The 13,402-nt window shown below is 58.6% G+C and overlaps 2 protein-coding genes across 3 annotated transcripts; one reads left to right on the top strand and one right to left on the bottom strand.

Moving 5' to 3' along the window:
• Positions 1-4,158: 4,158 nt before the first annotated feature.
• On the bottom strand, positions 4,159-8,140 carry LOC104565374 (uncharacterized). 2 transcript variants are annotated; one of them, XM_088525598.1, is made up of 5 exons: positions 8,030-8,140; positions 6,142-6,963; positions 5,425-5,571; positions 4,537-4,622; positions 4,159-4,295 (listed from the first exon to the last, which is right to left on the bottom strand). In XM_088525598.1, the coding sequence occupies exons 1-5, from the start codon at positions 8,106-8,108 to the stop codon at positions 4,221-4,223; spliced, it is 1,209 nt and encodes a 402-aa protein (XP_088381724.1). In that variant the 5' UTR covers positions 8,109-8,140; the 3' UTR covers positions 4,159-4,220. The 2 variants fall into 2 exon arrangements, with proteins under 2 accessions (XP_088381724.1, XP_088381725.1); XM_088525599.1 differs by lacking the exon at positions 5,425-5,571.
• A 111-nt stretch (positions 8,141-8,251) lies between these two features.
• LOC104565375 (deoxyribodipyrimidine photo-lyase) lies at positions 8,252-13,402 on the top strand. The gene is made up of 10 exons (XM_088525576.1): positions 8,252-8,336; positions 9,829-10,233; positions 10,321-10,466; positions 10,630-10,812; positions 11,094-11,252; positions 11,652-11,850; positions 11,976-12,128; positions 12,436-12,557; positions 12,885-13,044; positions 13,230-13,402. Exons 1-10 carry the CDS (start codon positions 8,252-8,254, stop codon positions 13,382-13,384), a joined length of 1,767 nt encoding a protein of 588 aa, XP_088381702.1. The 3' UTR covers positions 13,385-13,402.

The following is a 13,402-nucleotide window of genomic DNA, read 5'->3' as shown; positions in this document are numbered from 1 at the left end:
GGCTGCTCCTCCAGCCAGTGCTGCCCCTCAAAAACCCTGTTCCCTGGTGTTCCTTTAGCTTTGGTCAGACCTTGGAGTAAATGCATGGATGGGGTGTCGAACCAAGCTCACCCTTGTACTCCAGTCACTCCGGGAAAGCCCACAGCTCTATGACAGCAGATTTGACCATCCTTCATCGTGAGGTTAGTGTCCCATCCCCACTCTGGAAAGGGTCTTTCCGAGGTCCCTCTGTGATGCCCAAAAAGCAGGTCCCCAGCAAGCTAGTGGCTCCTGCAAGGATGGTAACTGTGGTCCAAGGCTGGCCAGGGCACCCTCCCCATGGCAGCGATGTGGTGAGACCAGGCGGAGGGAGCAGGATCTTCCCAGGTCACTCCACAGGATGCCGAGTGGCAAATATGCATGAACCTGCCCCAAAGGACTCCACACAGCGGGGACACCAGAGACAGGTAAGAAGGAGGAGATCAGGCTTGAGCTCTGTAGAAGGAGTCTGATTTCTGGGTTGGTGACAGCAGAGTCTTTTCAGACCCAAACCATCAAGGAAGGCCAACCAGGGAAAGGTTGGGTTTGGGGATGGGAGCAGGCGCTCTCGCTCAGCAGCCCAAACCTGGAGGGCAGCAAGGCAGCAGATGCCAGCACAGAGCATCCTGCTGGGCCTGAGCAGCAGCCCTGTGGGGTGCAGGAGGTGAGCAGCCCCCGCATGCGGGCCCTTATCGGCATTCCTGGGATTAATGGGCTGGTTGTTCCAGCCCCGTGGAGCTTATGGCATCACTCAATGAGTCTGCTCCGGTGTCCCGACAAGGGCATTTCGAGGAGGAGGGGGACCAGGTTATCCATCAACCCTGCCGGTTCCGGATCATTTGGTATGCCATGGCTACAGGCAGGGATGAAGGAGAGGGTGACGCTGGAAGGGCCACCTGAGTCAGAAGGGGCTGGTGATTCAGGAAGCGGCCCCTTGACACCGCTCCAGCTGCACTGTGGGGATTTTGTCTCTGGGCACATAAGAGCCAGGAGCCCCAAGGGGGAGCAGAGCGGCTCTAGGGGACGCGGCTGCTCTGTGGGCTACAGCAAAGAGACTGAGAAATGATTTAAGGGCTGGAAAAGCCCCCGGCTGTGGGGGACCTCCCCAGCTCAGTCTGTTTAGTTCATCACAGAGCCCTGGTTACAGCCAAAGCCCATCCTCCTGGGGAGGCATGGGAGGAAGAAACCCAAAAAGACATCCGTGCCCGGACACGGAGGCCAGAGCAATCCAGAGCGGGACCGGCTGCGTGGTGCAGCTGGCAGCAGTTCAGCAGTGAAGGGCGCCAAGGGCCCCCGTAGCTCCCCTTCACCAGCAGCTCCCAGCTGGGAGCAGATGCTTGGAAGGATGCCCCTTTGCTGGGTAGTTCTGTGCTCAGGACCCCAATGGTCCCTGAAGGAGCCAGGTGTCCATGGAAAGTGAGAGGCAAGCAGCCACGGGACACAGGGGTGTCCAGCTCCAGTGGGATCGCCAGCACAGTGACCCCGGGCATCTGGCAGCGCTGGGAAGGGCTCCTCTTGCAGCCCTCTCACCATCCCTGGGTGCCCAAGGCTGGAGCATTGTCAGAGTCGCACCCCTGCTCTGCATCCCAGGCCCAGAGAGGGAAGGACCCACCAGGACAGGAGCATCTCCTGTCCTGCACTCCCTCATCACCGCAGCACTGGGAAGGGGCTGTGCCGGTCAGGGATAGTAAAGTGCCCCAGTCACCTTTTCATCTCAGCACTTCAGGACCTTTTCCTCCCTTTGTGACGTACTTTGGCTCCATTATCCCAGCGTTGGCCCCGTTCCATGTCCTGGGGTCTGAAGTTATGGATTCAGCAGCCGGAGAAATCAGCCCGGTGGGACTTGGCGTGGGAGGACTCTTGGCCTCTCTCCACAGCGTAGGCTGATCACGAGGATCATTTCCCAGCACCCCAGCAGGCATCCGGCTCGGGCATCCCTTCTAGCACCCTTTTCCCTGGCTGCCTGCACACCTCAGCCAGGTGTTCCAGGGTCTCAGGGACCAGTTGTGCCATGGTGCTGACGGCCGTAGCAAGAGCTCCAAAAAGTCAGACAAAGCCCTGGAGTAACGGGATGCAAGGGGCATCCGGGATGCGGGGCTGGCTGTGCTCTCCGCCTTTCCTGAGGGGGAGGTGGATACATCTCCAGGAACCGGATAAATTCCTGAGGAACAAGCCTTACCCTCTGCCCCATAAAGATGCAGAGGCTGACGGCAGCACATCCCCAAGGCAGCCTGCAGAGAGCTCCAAGCAGTGGCCCCTTTGGCAACATGACCAGGAGGAAGAAGCATCGTCCCTGGTGATGGGCAGCCCGTGAGGAAGAGGAGGACATGGCACAGCACAGGCAGGGTCCCAAAGTGACTGCCGGAGCCAACAGAATGTGGGATGGTTTCAAAACCCATCCTGCCTCGCTGCTGGCTTCTTTCCCAAACGGATAATTACTCAAGGGGACTGGAGTCCCTGAGTCTGGCTTCCCATCAAAACCCTCCTGCAGCCCTCTCGCCAACCCGGGTGCACTATCCCAGCTGGACTGGCACCTTCTCACCTGCCTTTGCCACCAACCTTTTCCAGGGCCTCATAGACTGTAAGCCCAAGCAAAGGCTGCACAAAGAGATCAGACAAAAACAACCCCTAAGAACAGCACAGCTATTTTGCTCATTAATTTAGTTTTCAATCTCCCCATGAGGTGACTTACTAAGGGTAATAATTGCTCCAGTTTGATTTTATCTGCCCAATTAATCAGTTAATAAATGACTTTGCTGCAGGGGGACAGACACTACAGCCATCTCCTTGGCTGGAGACTGGGAAAAAAACAAGGGGAGAACCACAGCCTGTGGGGTTTCCACGGCCCCACTGTGCACACGGCTGCACCAGCAGCAGGAGGGCTGTAATGGGCCAGAGAGCAGTGAGGCAGGGGGTGCCACAAGCCCTGGGCCTGTTCAGAGACTGGATGTTGGAGGCCGAGATCCACCCACATGGAAAGGCTTTTCCCATTCCCACCCTCACTCTATCAGATCTGCAGCCAGGCAAGTTTCCCTGGGGGCTACCAGCCCATCACCCCCAACCCAGCTCCTTGCAGTTGGGTTCTGGGTAAGAAAATCACCTACTCCGCTTGGGGGAAATTTCAGTCTCCCAGCCCATCATTTATTTCAGAGAAGGAAGCACATAAATAAAGGTCCAGCTGTGCAGGAGATGCTGGTGCCTAAGGAGGAATCAGATCATTTGGTTCTCAGTTGGATCCAGTTGCTTTTTCTCCACTGTACCTCTGCTGGCGAGCAAAGCCAAAAATCCAGGAAGGCAACTTGGAAAAAAAAGAAGTCATCATATTTGCATAGAAAATGTGGGATTTCTCTTTAGCCCCCTGCCTGCGTTGGTTTGAGTGCATTGCTTCATTACCAATACCACAGGCAGACCCAGGGGGAGAGGTGATGAGCTTCATTTTCACTCAGCCTCCACACTGCAGGGCTGAAGAGCATGACTGGCCCCAGGACTGTATTCAGCTGGAGAAGGGGGGCTCATTTCCTCTTCTGTTTCATTCCCAGAGCCACCCCCATACTCCATCCTGGCCCCGCTCCGGACATAAAGCAGCCCTCTGACTTCTTCCCATCTAGCAGCAGCTCTCCAAAGGTTCTCGTATTGCAGTATCTCCAGGCTCCAAAGCCTTGGAGGTCACTACTACCAACATGGAGACCTGCCACCTACCAGTGTTAACTAACCCAGGAGCAGGATCTCCAGGTTTCCTTTCTCTTATTTATCAGCCCCAGTGGTGGCTTTTATGACTCAGCCATCCCTCTGCCAATCCAGCCATGAAAGCCCAGCCCTTGCAGGGTCTCATGGGCAGCCTGACTCTCTCCTTCCAGCCCCCTGAGAGAACCAGGGGACAGCAAACGGACACAAAAGTGGACATCGGGACTGGTACAAGGCCATAGGAGAGCTTGAGCTCTGCAGAACGGAGCAAGATGCAACGGACTACAGGACATAGCAGGGACCACCCCAGCCCAGGGGAGCAGTGAGGTGCAGGGTGTACTGCTGGTCCTTGGCAGGCAGGGATGCAGCGTTAAATCAAACTCGGGGTTCATCAGGAGCTGCATGTCTGCCTGTCTTACCCTAGAAAGGCACACCGACGTGGATTAAGGAATTGACAGAAGGTTTGCAAATTTACTTAGGTCCCTGCCCTGCAGGTCCTCAGGCTGGGAGGAGAGCGTTCAGGTCCTCCTCTTCCCTCTCCACGCCACTGTGAAGCCGGCGCACGGGAACGCAGTCTGCAGATCTCCACGGAGCTGGAGAGAGAGGACAGCCATGAAACTCTCACAGCATTTAAAAACAGCCTAGGTGGGCTCCCTGGTATCCATTTCCCGCCAGGAAAAGAATTTATTTCATTTGAAAGGGCTCAGGGTAAAACTCAATGCAAGCTACAGTCATTCTCCTTGCTCTGGCTGTGACTCCCTCCCTGCTTACCCTACCTTGGTTGGCAGATGCAAACTGGCATCTGCTCTTCAGTGCACTTCTAGAAGGTCTCACCTTGGACAAAATCAGCTCCTGAGCCATGGAGTTTTCAAGGTCCAGGGGAACAGTTAAGCGCAGTGACAGGAAGAGGTGAGATGCATCTAGGAACAGAAAATGTGGTTCTTGTTATCCTTTCCAACCCTTCAATTGCACTGTGGCAAAATCTGGAGCACTCTCCCAGGGACCAGAGCACCCTGCTTCCAGAGCAGTGTTGGTCATAAGAGACAGTCCTTGTCCCCACGTGGGATTTATATCAACATCCATATGGTACAGGGAGGCATGGAGAGATGAAATGGCTTGTCCAAGGCTATGCAGCAAAGCAGATGAGAAAGCAGAGGGAGCTAAGGGGACAGATGCCAGCTCTCCAGTCCAGAACTGACACTGAGACACACAGGCCCTTCTCTTAGACCACAGGTTGGTAGTGTCATGTACCCCTACAATGGCAGGTGAATGAGCCTCCTTGTGTACAGAAAACAGGGCTGCTGCTCTCCACCTACAACACAGCTGGGAAAACACGCATTGCTCTTATTTTGTCCATCTCCACTGGCAGCAGGAGAGAGCTCAAGATGGGCATGTGGAGGGAGGGGGTATGGAAGAGGTCTCCCTTCCACCATTCAAGGCTGGCAGGTCTTTTCAGATCTGCTTTTCAGGCTGCTGCCTGCCTCGAATGTTCCCAAGGGACCAGCACACATCTCACAGGGCATCAGTGTCTCCAGACCAAGAACACAGCAAAGGCGCTCGGCTCCACAGGCCGACCTGAACACTCACATACTGGCTGCTGGGAAGCCCTATGGCTACTGCAGTGCTGGGGTGATGGCAGCACCCACGGAGCAGCAGGACACACACAGCTCTGTCAGCCCATCTGGAGGAGAGTTGGAGCCCTAGAAGGTGAGAAGCACTTACTGGTGTTAGTTGCAGCGCTGGGGCAGACAAGAGGTGTCGCTGGCTCATCTGCGGTGGTGCTGATGGTAACCTCTGGACTTGGGGTTGAGTTAGTGACAGGGGAAGAGAGCTCCGTGGATGCGTAAGGTGAGGTTACATCAGCGGTGCCTGCAGAGATGCAAGATGCTCCTACAGTTTCTAGAGGTGTGAAAGGACTAACCAAAATAATAGGGCCTCCTCTGCTGGCAGGTCCCCATTTCCTGGAGCGCTGGCAAGTGCGTACACAGCAGGGAACTGGGCATTGTATTTTCCCACCTGCTGATGGCTTTTATTGCTATATGATCACGCAATTTTTTCTGCAGGACTTTTCTCCAGCATTTCCCCAGCAAGCTGTATCTGCCAGTGATTCTGGCATCCTACACATGGCACCAACATTCAGACTGCTGTGTACTAGCATGGGGTGCCTGATCCACTCTCTCTGGAAGGCTGTTGCATCTGAGTTGTACCAGGACTCTTCAGTGCCCAGATGCTTACAGAGAGGTGGCAAATACCCTGGGACCAGCAACAGGAGACAGGCGTGCAGATTGTCTCTGCCTCAGCCAGAGGACACAGAACACGAGGCCCAGGATGAGGTAATTGGGTACCCATCAGGAGCAGGACTGCAAATCCTTCATCTGATCCTCACACACAACCCTGAGTGTGTCTCCAGTCTCTAAGTACCCCCTCAACTGTACTCACTTGTTGCTGTGCTTGAGGCTTGAGGTGCTGTTGTGGTGTCCAACGTTGTCCTTGAGATTGAGGTGGAGATGCCAGAGGCGGTCTCAGCTGTGGTCTCTGACTGGGTGGCAGTGGGGCTGCTCTCAGGAACCACTGTGCTGGTGACGGAGGCAGTCGTGGTGCTTTCCAGCAACGTCGAGGACCCAGCTGAAGTAGCTGTCTCTTCTGTCATGATAGAAGTAGTCATGGTAGTGGGAGCTACACTACTGGTCTCCTGGAATGTGCTGTGAAATGGGGAGGTTGTGGATGGCTCTTCACTGGTGCTCCCAGCAAGTGTGGTGCTCTCCAGGGTAGTAGTAAGAAGAGAAGAGGTGGAAGGAGGCATTGTGTTTGTGTTGTCTCTGGTTGAGCCAATGCCTGGATTTGTGCTGGTCCCCATGAACGTGTGGGTTGTTGTCTCAGCATCAGTGGATGTCACAGCTGTAGTGATTGAAGGCTGGGCATCAGTGGTGCTTCTCCTTCCTGTGGTGCTAGGTGCTACCTGAACTGTGGTGGTACCAGAGGGCAAACTGGCAGAGCTGTGGGTCTCTGTGTGTGTCGCTATGGTGACACTAGATGCTGTGGGGCTGCTGCCCCAAGTGGTCGCAGTGCTCTCTGTGATGGTGTATGGGGACATACTGGACCTCTCCTCTGGGGTGGAGGATCCCACCTCAGAGCTGGAGGGAGTAGTGGTGGCTGTGCTGGTGGAGGTAGTGGTGAGCAGAAGCGCTGAGGTCTCTGAGGGTCTCGAGAAGGTTGAGAAAGTTAGGGGTGTCTTCACTGTCACATCTACGTCTGTGGTCCCTGCAGAGAGGTTGGAGAGTGAAGCATGCAAAGGCTGGTAGTGAAAGGCGGCAACCATGGCAGTGCCAAACACGGCCCAGCATCGCCACCACACTTGAGCTCCCTAAGGGACCCGGAGCCACCAAATGGCGGGAGAGGGGATTCACCACACAGTGCCAGGCATAGAGGTGCAGCACGTCACCTATAACAGCCGCTGGCTCATCTGCCTGGAAGGGTGAGCAAGTCTCCCAGGCTGACAAACCAGGAACAACCCATGGATATCTCTAGTCTTGGGGCAGAAACTCCCTGTGGCCTCCAAGATAAGTCACGTTCCACCACCTTGGACCATCCCTGGAGGAAGTTGAACAAACTCGTCCAACAGGAAGAGCAGCTGTTCAGGAACTGGTTACCACGAGACACGCTGGTATCTCATCAGGAGCTTATACAAACATCTCTGGTGCAGATATTCAGGAACTGATAACAAGAGGCATAAATAATGCGAGCGGGGAAAACCGGCCCCACTGAACTGCACAGAAGCACCAACGAAACCCCAGCTTGGGAGCTCGGGGGCGAGCCGAGGGACATGCTGCAGCCCCGCGAGCCCCGCGTGCTGCTGGGGGCCGCAGGGCCGGCGCGACCCACGGCGCGTGTGCTGCCCGGACCTGCCAGGTGCCCGGGAGCTGGCGGAGGAGCCCGGCGGCTCCTCGGGAAATAAGCACCGCTGCGGCTTTGTTTGCAGTGCAAATATTCAGGCAGTGTTTGCCCTTTTCCAGGCCCATGTGAACCTGCGTGGGCTGCTGCCCGCGCAGGGCTCTTTGAGGCAGCCAAGGCAATGCCATGAGGGTAGCAAAACCCATAGAGACGAAACCCGGGGGACACGGGCAGGCTGGGAGCACCATGCAGAAGCTCCTCTGTGGGCACCCCACAGCCACGAGGGCCACCCAGTGATTTTTTAGCCTTTCCAAAGAGATGAATAAAACACCCATCTGCCAGCGAGGGGGGTGGTTGCATGTGTGCGGCCGCAGGGCCTCGCTGCCCTGTCCCATCCCGCGTGCCCCAGGGAGCGCCGGCACCGCATGGTCCTTACCCATCACGAGCGCGGCGAGGCCAGCCAGCAGCAGCAGCAGCGGTGACGGCAGGGGCAGCCATTCTGCCCGCGACGCCATGGCCGGGCCGCCACGGGCCCCGCCGCCTCCGCGTCGCCTTTGCCCGCCGGAGGAGGAGTGTCCGGGAGGGCCCTTTTATCGCCCGGGCGCGGGCGGCCGTGGGGCACTGGGGCTGGCGGGGCTGGGCACCGTGCCGAGCGGGCATGGGCGGCCGCGGTGCCAGCGGGGAACGCCCCGGGAAGCGGCACGCGGCCGGCGCAGCGCCCAGCGCAGGGGACACGGGCTGTGGTGGGAGGCCGTGTCGCAGCGGGGCCGCTTGTCCCCACGCCGGAGGGAGGAAGAGGCGGTGAGGGCGGCTGGCGGGCGGCGCTCAGGAAGGGGGGACTTTTCCCCCCCAGGCCAGGCCGGCGCCGCAAGAGCCGGAGGTGCTTCCTCATTCTTGGGGCCGGGGGGGATCCTGCTGGGAGTGCTGGGCTGGCACTGAGCCAGAGCACAGGCGGACGGAGGCACAGCCTGGGGACAGGCAGACTGCGGGCACTAGCCCAGGGCACAGGCGCTCTGCTGGGAACTGAGGGTACACTGAGGATGCTGTCAGGGGGCATGTGCACAGCAAAGGTGTGATCACCCAGGGGGCACTCGCAGGGTACAGGCACACTGCTGGGGTACAGTTACACTGCTGGGATAATGAGGACATGTGGGGGGCACTGCCAGGTGAAGCCCCACCGTGAGGGAACAGGCACTGCCAGGGCAGAATCACACTCATAGGGCACAGTCACACCCCCAGGGTGCAGCCGCACTGGCAGGGTACAGCCATACCAGCTGGTCACAGTCACGCCCCCAGAGTACAGTCACACCCCCAGGGTGCAGCCACACTGCCAGGGTATAGCCACACCCCCAGGGCACAGCAGCACTAGCAGGGCACAGTCACATCTCAGAAGGCACAGTCACACGCCCAGGGTACAGCCGCACTCCCAGGGCACAGTCACACCCCCAGGGCACAGCAGCACTAGCAGGGCACAGTCACACACCCAGGATACAGCCGCACTCCCAAGGCACAATCACACTCCCAGGGTACAGCCACGCTAGCTGGTCACAGTCACACCCCCAGGGTACAGCCGCACTCCCAGAGCACAGGCACTTGGGGGCACTGTTGGGCGCAGGCGGGGCCGAGCGACAAGCCCCGCCCACTCCCGCCAAGACCCCGCCCACTCCCGCCAAGACCCCGCCCACTCCCGCCAAGCCCCGCCCACTCCGCGGCTCGCCCCTCCCCTTCCCGCCGCGCGTTGTGTAACGGGCGGGGGCTGCGCGCGCCGCAGGTGAGGGGTGCCCGGGGGCGCCGGGAGGGGCCGGGCGGGCTCCGCGCTCCCCTCGCTCCCCCCGCTCCCCCGTGACGGGATCCCCCGGCCCGGGACGGCCTCAGCTCCGGGCACGAGCGGGGCGCGGGGAGGCCGGGCGGGCGCCTGCGGCGGGAGCGAGGGCAGAGCCGGCGGGGCCGCCCCGCGCGGGTGCCCAGGCCCGGCAGCACCGACCCCCTCGGCTGCCGTTCGTGGCCCACGAGCAGATCTCCCTTGCGGGCGCCGTGCATCTTGTCTACCTTGGCCGCGTCACCCCCAGCGCATCTGCGTCTTCCCCCTTCCACGGCCACGTGCAGAGGTGGCCTAAGCCCCCTGCGCAGCTCTTTGCCCCCACACCGACCTGCCTTGTCGTATTCTGCGCCTTTCTGGTGCTTTCCCGGGTGTTCTTCTCCAGGCATTGCTCTGGGGTTTGTTTCTGCTCGCAGGACTTGTGTATCCTCACACCGCTCTGGCACAGCTGGTGATCCCATTTGCAGCTGCCTCGTCTGGATCCTGGAGGCTGTGGTGTCTGCCCCAGTGTTGCCCGCACACCAGGACGGTCTTGAGGATGTCCCAGAGGAAAGGAAAGCGAAAAGCTGGCAGAGGGGATGAGCCTGAGGCAGAGGCAGATGCTGCAGAGCTGCCGCGTTTGTCTCCAGAGCAGAACATGGAGGAGGAAGCCACGGGGAAGCTGGAGGAGGCCGTGCGGGAAGCCCGGCAAAAGGCAGCCCCATCCGTGCGGGAGTTCAAGTACAACAAAAAGCGAGTGCGTCTCATCTCACAGGGCTCGGAGCTCAAGGATGACGCTAAGTGCATCCTTTACTGGATGTGCCGAGACCAGCGTGTGCAAGGTAGGAACCAGCCTACCCAGGGGCTGGCAGAGAAGCGAGGAAATAAAGAGCATCCCCTTAACACAGTCCCCTGCTCTTTCTCCGCAGATAACTGGGCTTTCCTCTATGCCCAGCGACTGGCCCTCAAGCAAGAGCTCCCTCTGCATGTCTGCTTCTGCCTGGTGCCCAAATTCCTGGATGCCACCATCCGCCACTATGGCTTCATGCTGCGGGGTCTGCAGGAGGTGGCCAAGGTACAGACAGTTGCGGGGAGGTTCCGTGTGGGGAGGTCCCATGTGACATGGCAGGGACAGAGCTCCTGGGGAAGGAGAAGCAGGGCTGGTCCTGCAGCAGATCAGGGTGAGGTCATGTCTTCAGAGGCCCAGCCTTTGCTTTACCTTTTCCCCTTCACTGCAGGAGTGCACAGAGCTGAACATCCCCTTCCACGTGCTGCTGGGCTACGCCAAGGACGTGCTGCCCGCGTTCGTGGTGAGGCATGGCGTGGGGGGGCTGGTCACAGACTTCTGTCCCCTCCGCATCCCCCAGCAGTGGGTGGAAGACGTCAGAGAGCGGTTGCCAGAGGATGTGCCGTTTGCACAGGTAGGTCCCTGCACCCTGGAAGGGGAGTGGGCTGGTTGGGAAGAACCGTGAGGGGTGAGATACGGGAGATTTTCTGGATATTTGTGCCTGTGCAGGTACACTGGAGTGCCTTCAGCAGGAGGTCTCTCCTGGATCTCCCCTTGTTCATGCTCAAGCTTTAGTCAGACAAGTGGGAAATATCCCATTCTGTCAGAAAATGCAGTGCAAGGATCATCTGTGTGTTGTGTCATCAAGAGCGTTTTTCTCCTGCTCATAGTCTCCTCCACGGCTCTGCTTCCCAGGTTGATGCCCACAACACTGTGCCCTGCTGGGTCACCTCCCCCAAGCAGGAGTACACTGCCTGGACCATCCGGAGCAAGATCCACAGACAGCTCCCGGAGTTCCTCACCGAGTTCCCTCCAGTCATTCAACACCCATATCCCCCCTCCACTCCGGCAGAGGTAAGAGGGAGCCACCCCTCTACTCCTACTTGTGCCCATCCTCAGACAGTTCAGCTGCTGCTCTGTGATCCTGGCAGGGGAATGGTGGGGCTTGAGGGGGCAGTGACTTTCCTGAGGTCGCACACAAGTGGTTTAGAGCTGAGGGCAGCCCAGGATGATCAGGTTCCTACCCCTTTCTACCAGGCAATGAGGAAGTGTCAGCTCTACACTGGAGGCAGTGGTGCTGAGTGGATGCCGGGTTGGTCAGCAGCAGGATGGCAGGGGTTGGGGGCTTGCTCCTGGGGGCCAGGCCTGAGGACACCAGGGAACACGTTCAGGGCAGCACTGGCTAAAGAGCATCAGCTTTTGGAGCTTGGCTGTCACACAGCAAAGCGCTCATGCCGCCTGGTCGCTGCCCAGCCCGTCGCTTGGGAGGCCTGTGATTCCAGCTTGCAGGTGGATCGCACCGTGAAGGAGGTCGCATGGGCGACCCCCGGCACTGCCGCAGGGCTGGCTATGCTGCAGTCTTTCATTGCCGAGCGGCTGGAATCCTACAGCTCCCACCGGAATAACCCCAATAAGGCAGCTCTCAGCAACCTGTCACCGTGGTTCCACTTTGGTGAGTGCCTCGGCTTCCCAGCCCACATGTGGGGCTGAGGGTAGAGGTGGAGACGCTGCATGGGAGCAGGGCCCAGCACAGCAGCTCAGAGCGGCAGCCTGACCTGCTCTCTGTCTGGTCCCCAGGCCAGATTTCCACCCAGAGAGCCATCCTGGAGGTGCGGAAGCACCACAGGAAGTACCAGGAGTCTGTTGATGTCTTTGTGGAGGAGGCCTTAGTGCGGCGGGAGCTGTCTGACAACTTCTGCTACTACAACAAGAACTACGACAGTGTTCAAGGTAGCACATCAGGGCCAGGTGGGCAGTGATGGGACTAGGCCACTACGCTGCTGTGGTCACCCCAAATTGGCAATCCCCCCTTTCTGCTAGGGGAGGAGCCATGGGGGCAGACATGCGTCATCCTTCCGTACCTTCTGGATGTAGGACAGGAGCTTGCTGATGTCTTGTGACAGAGAGAGGGAGAAACTACCTCTACCAGGGTGCCTTTGGGGGTTCGTGTCTTCAGTGCAGCCCGTTTCCATATCATTTTATTGGAGCCTTGCAGAGAGCAAGTTACTCAGCGTCACTTCTGGTCTCTGCCTCACAGGTGCCTACGACTGGGCACAAACCACACTGAAGCTCCATGCTAAGGACAAGAGGCCTTTTCTCTACAAGCTTCAGGAATTGGAGCAGGGGAACACGCATGACCCACTTTGGAACGCTGCCCAGGTAGTGCCCCATGTCTCTTGATGCATCTTGAAATACTGAGCAGCTCCCTGCCCCAGCAGCCATGCTGTCTGCCTGGAATCCCCAGCAATCTGATGCTCCCAAAATCTGGGGGTAGGACCTTCCAGGTGGGCATTGCTGTATTGCCACCTCTTCACCTGATCCCAGGTGAGGAGGAGGAGCACAGTGATCAGAAGACCCTCGTTTGGGCATGGCCCTGTGGGTAGGTGGATGTTACACTCTGGCAGCGTCCAAGGGCCTCTAATTTTCCTGAAGGGGAGAGGCCAATGGGCAAGGATCCACCCCTGCAGGTTGCCCCTCTCTCCACAGCTCCAAATGGTCCAGGAGGGCAAGATGCATGGCTTCCTGCGGATGTACTGGGCCAAAAAGATCCTGGAGTGGACGCGCTCCCCTGAGGAGGCTCTGCAGTTTGCCATCTACCTCAATGATCGCTACGAGCTGGACGGGAGGGATCCCAACGGATACGTAGGCAAGTTGCAGAAGGTGGCATGGCGTGGGGGTTGAACTTCTGATACCAGTGAAGGGGGAGGGAAGCTCCCTGCAAAGAACCCAGCTCTTTGCCCCATTTTCCTTTGCTTCCATGTTCCAGCTGCGCTCCAGCTCCCCAGGCACGCCTGAGAGCAGGGACGCTGACGCTGTGTGTGTGTCCTGCAGGCTGCCTCTGGTCCATCTGTGGCATCCACGACCATGGCTGGACGGAGCGGGCCGTGTTCGGCAAGATCCGCTACATGAACTACGCCGGCTGCAAGAGGAAGTTTGATGTGGGCCAGTTCGAGCGTCGCTACAGTCCCCACAAGCTCCACAAGTGAGCGGCACTGCAGCACCCC

This window comes from Tinamus guttatus, unplaced genomic scaffold, assembly GCF_059628265.1.
Source record: "Tinamus guttatus ecotype Peru unplaced genomic scaffold, ASM5962826v1 Tinamus_guttatus_pri_ptg000227l, whole genome shotgun sequence".
Lineage (NCBI taxonomy): Eukaryota > Metazoa > Chordata > Aves > Tinamiformes > Tinamidae > Tinamus > Tinamus guttatus.
This window is presented reverse-complemented; position numbering and strand designations above follow the sequence as displayed.

Bases quoted from the DNA above. Each gene is read 5' to 3' on its own strand.
- LOC104565374 (XM_088525598.1), bottom strand. From the start codon at position 8,108: ATGGCGTCGCGGGCAGAATGGCTGCCCCTGCCGTCACCGCTGCTGCTG. The intron at 6,964-8,029 runs GTAAGGACCATG...ACCTCTCTGCAG, and splicing joins CCTCGCCGCGCTCGTGATGG to GGACCACAGACGTAGATGTG. The intron at 4,623-5,424 runs GTAAGTGCTTCT...TTCTGTTCCTAG, and splicing joins CAGCGCTGCAACTAACACCA to ATGCATCTCACCTCTTCCTG.
- LOC104565375 (XM_088525576.1), top strand. From the start codon at position 8,252: ATGGGCGGCCGCGGTGCCAGCGGGGAACGCCCCGGGAAGCGGCACGCG. The intron at 12,129-12,435 runs GTAGCACATCAG...TCTGCCTCACAG, and splicing joins GAACTACGACAGTGTTCAAG to GTGCCTACGACTGGGCACAA. The intron at 12,558-12,884 runs GTAGTGCCCCAT...CTCTCTCCACAG, and splicing joins CACTTTGGAACGCTGCCCAG to CTCCAAATGGTCCAGGAGGG.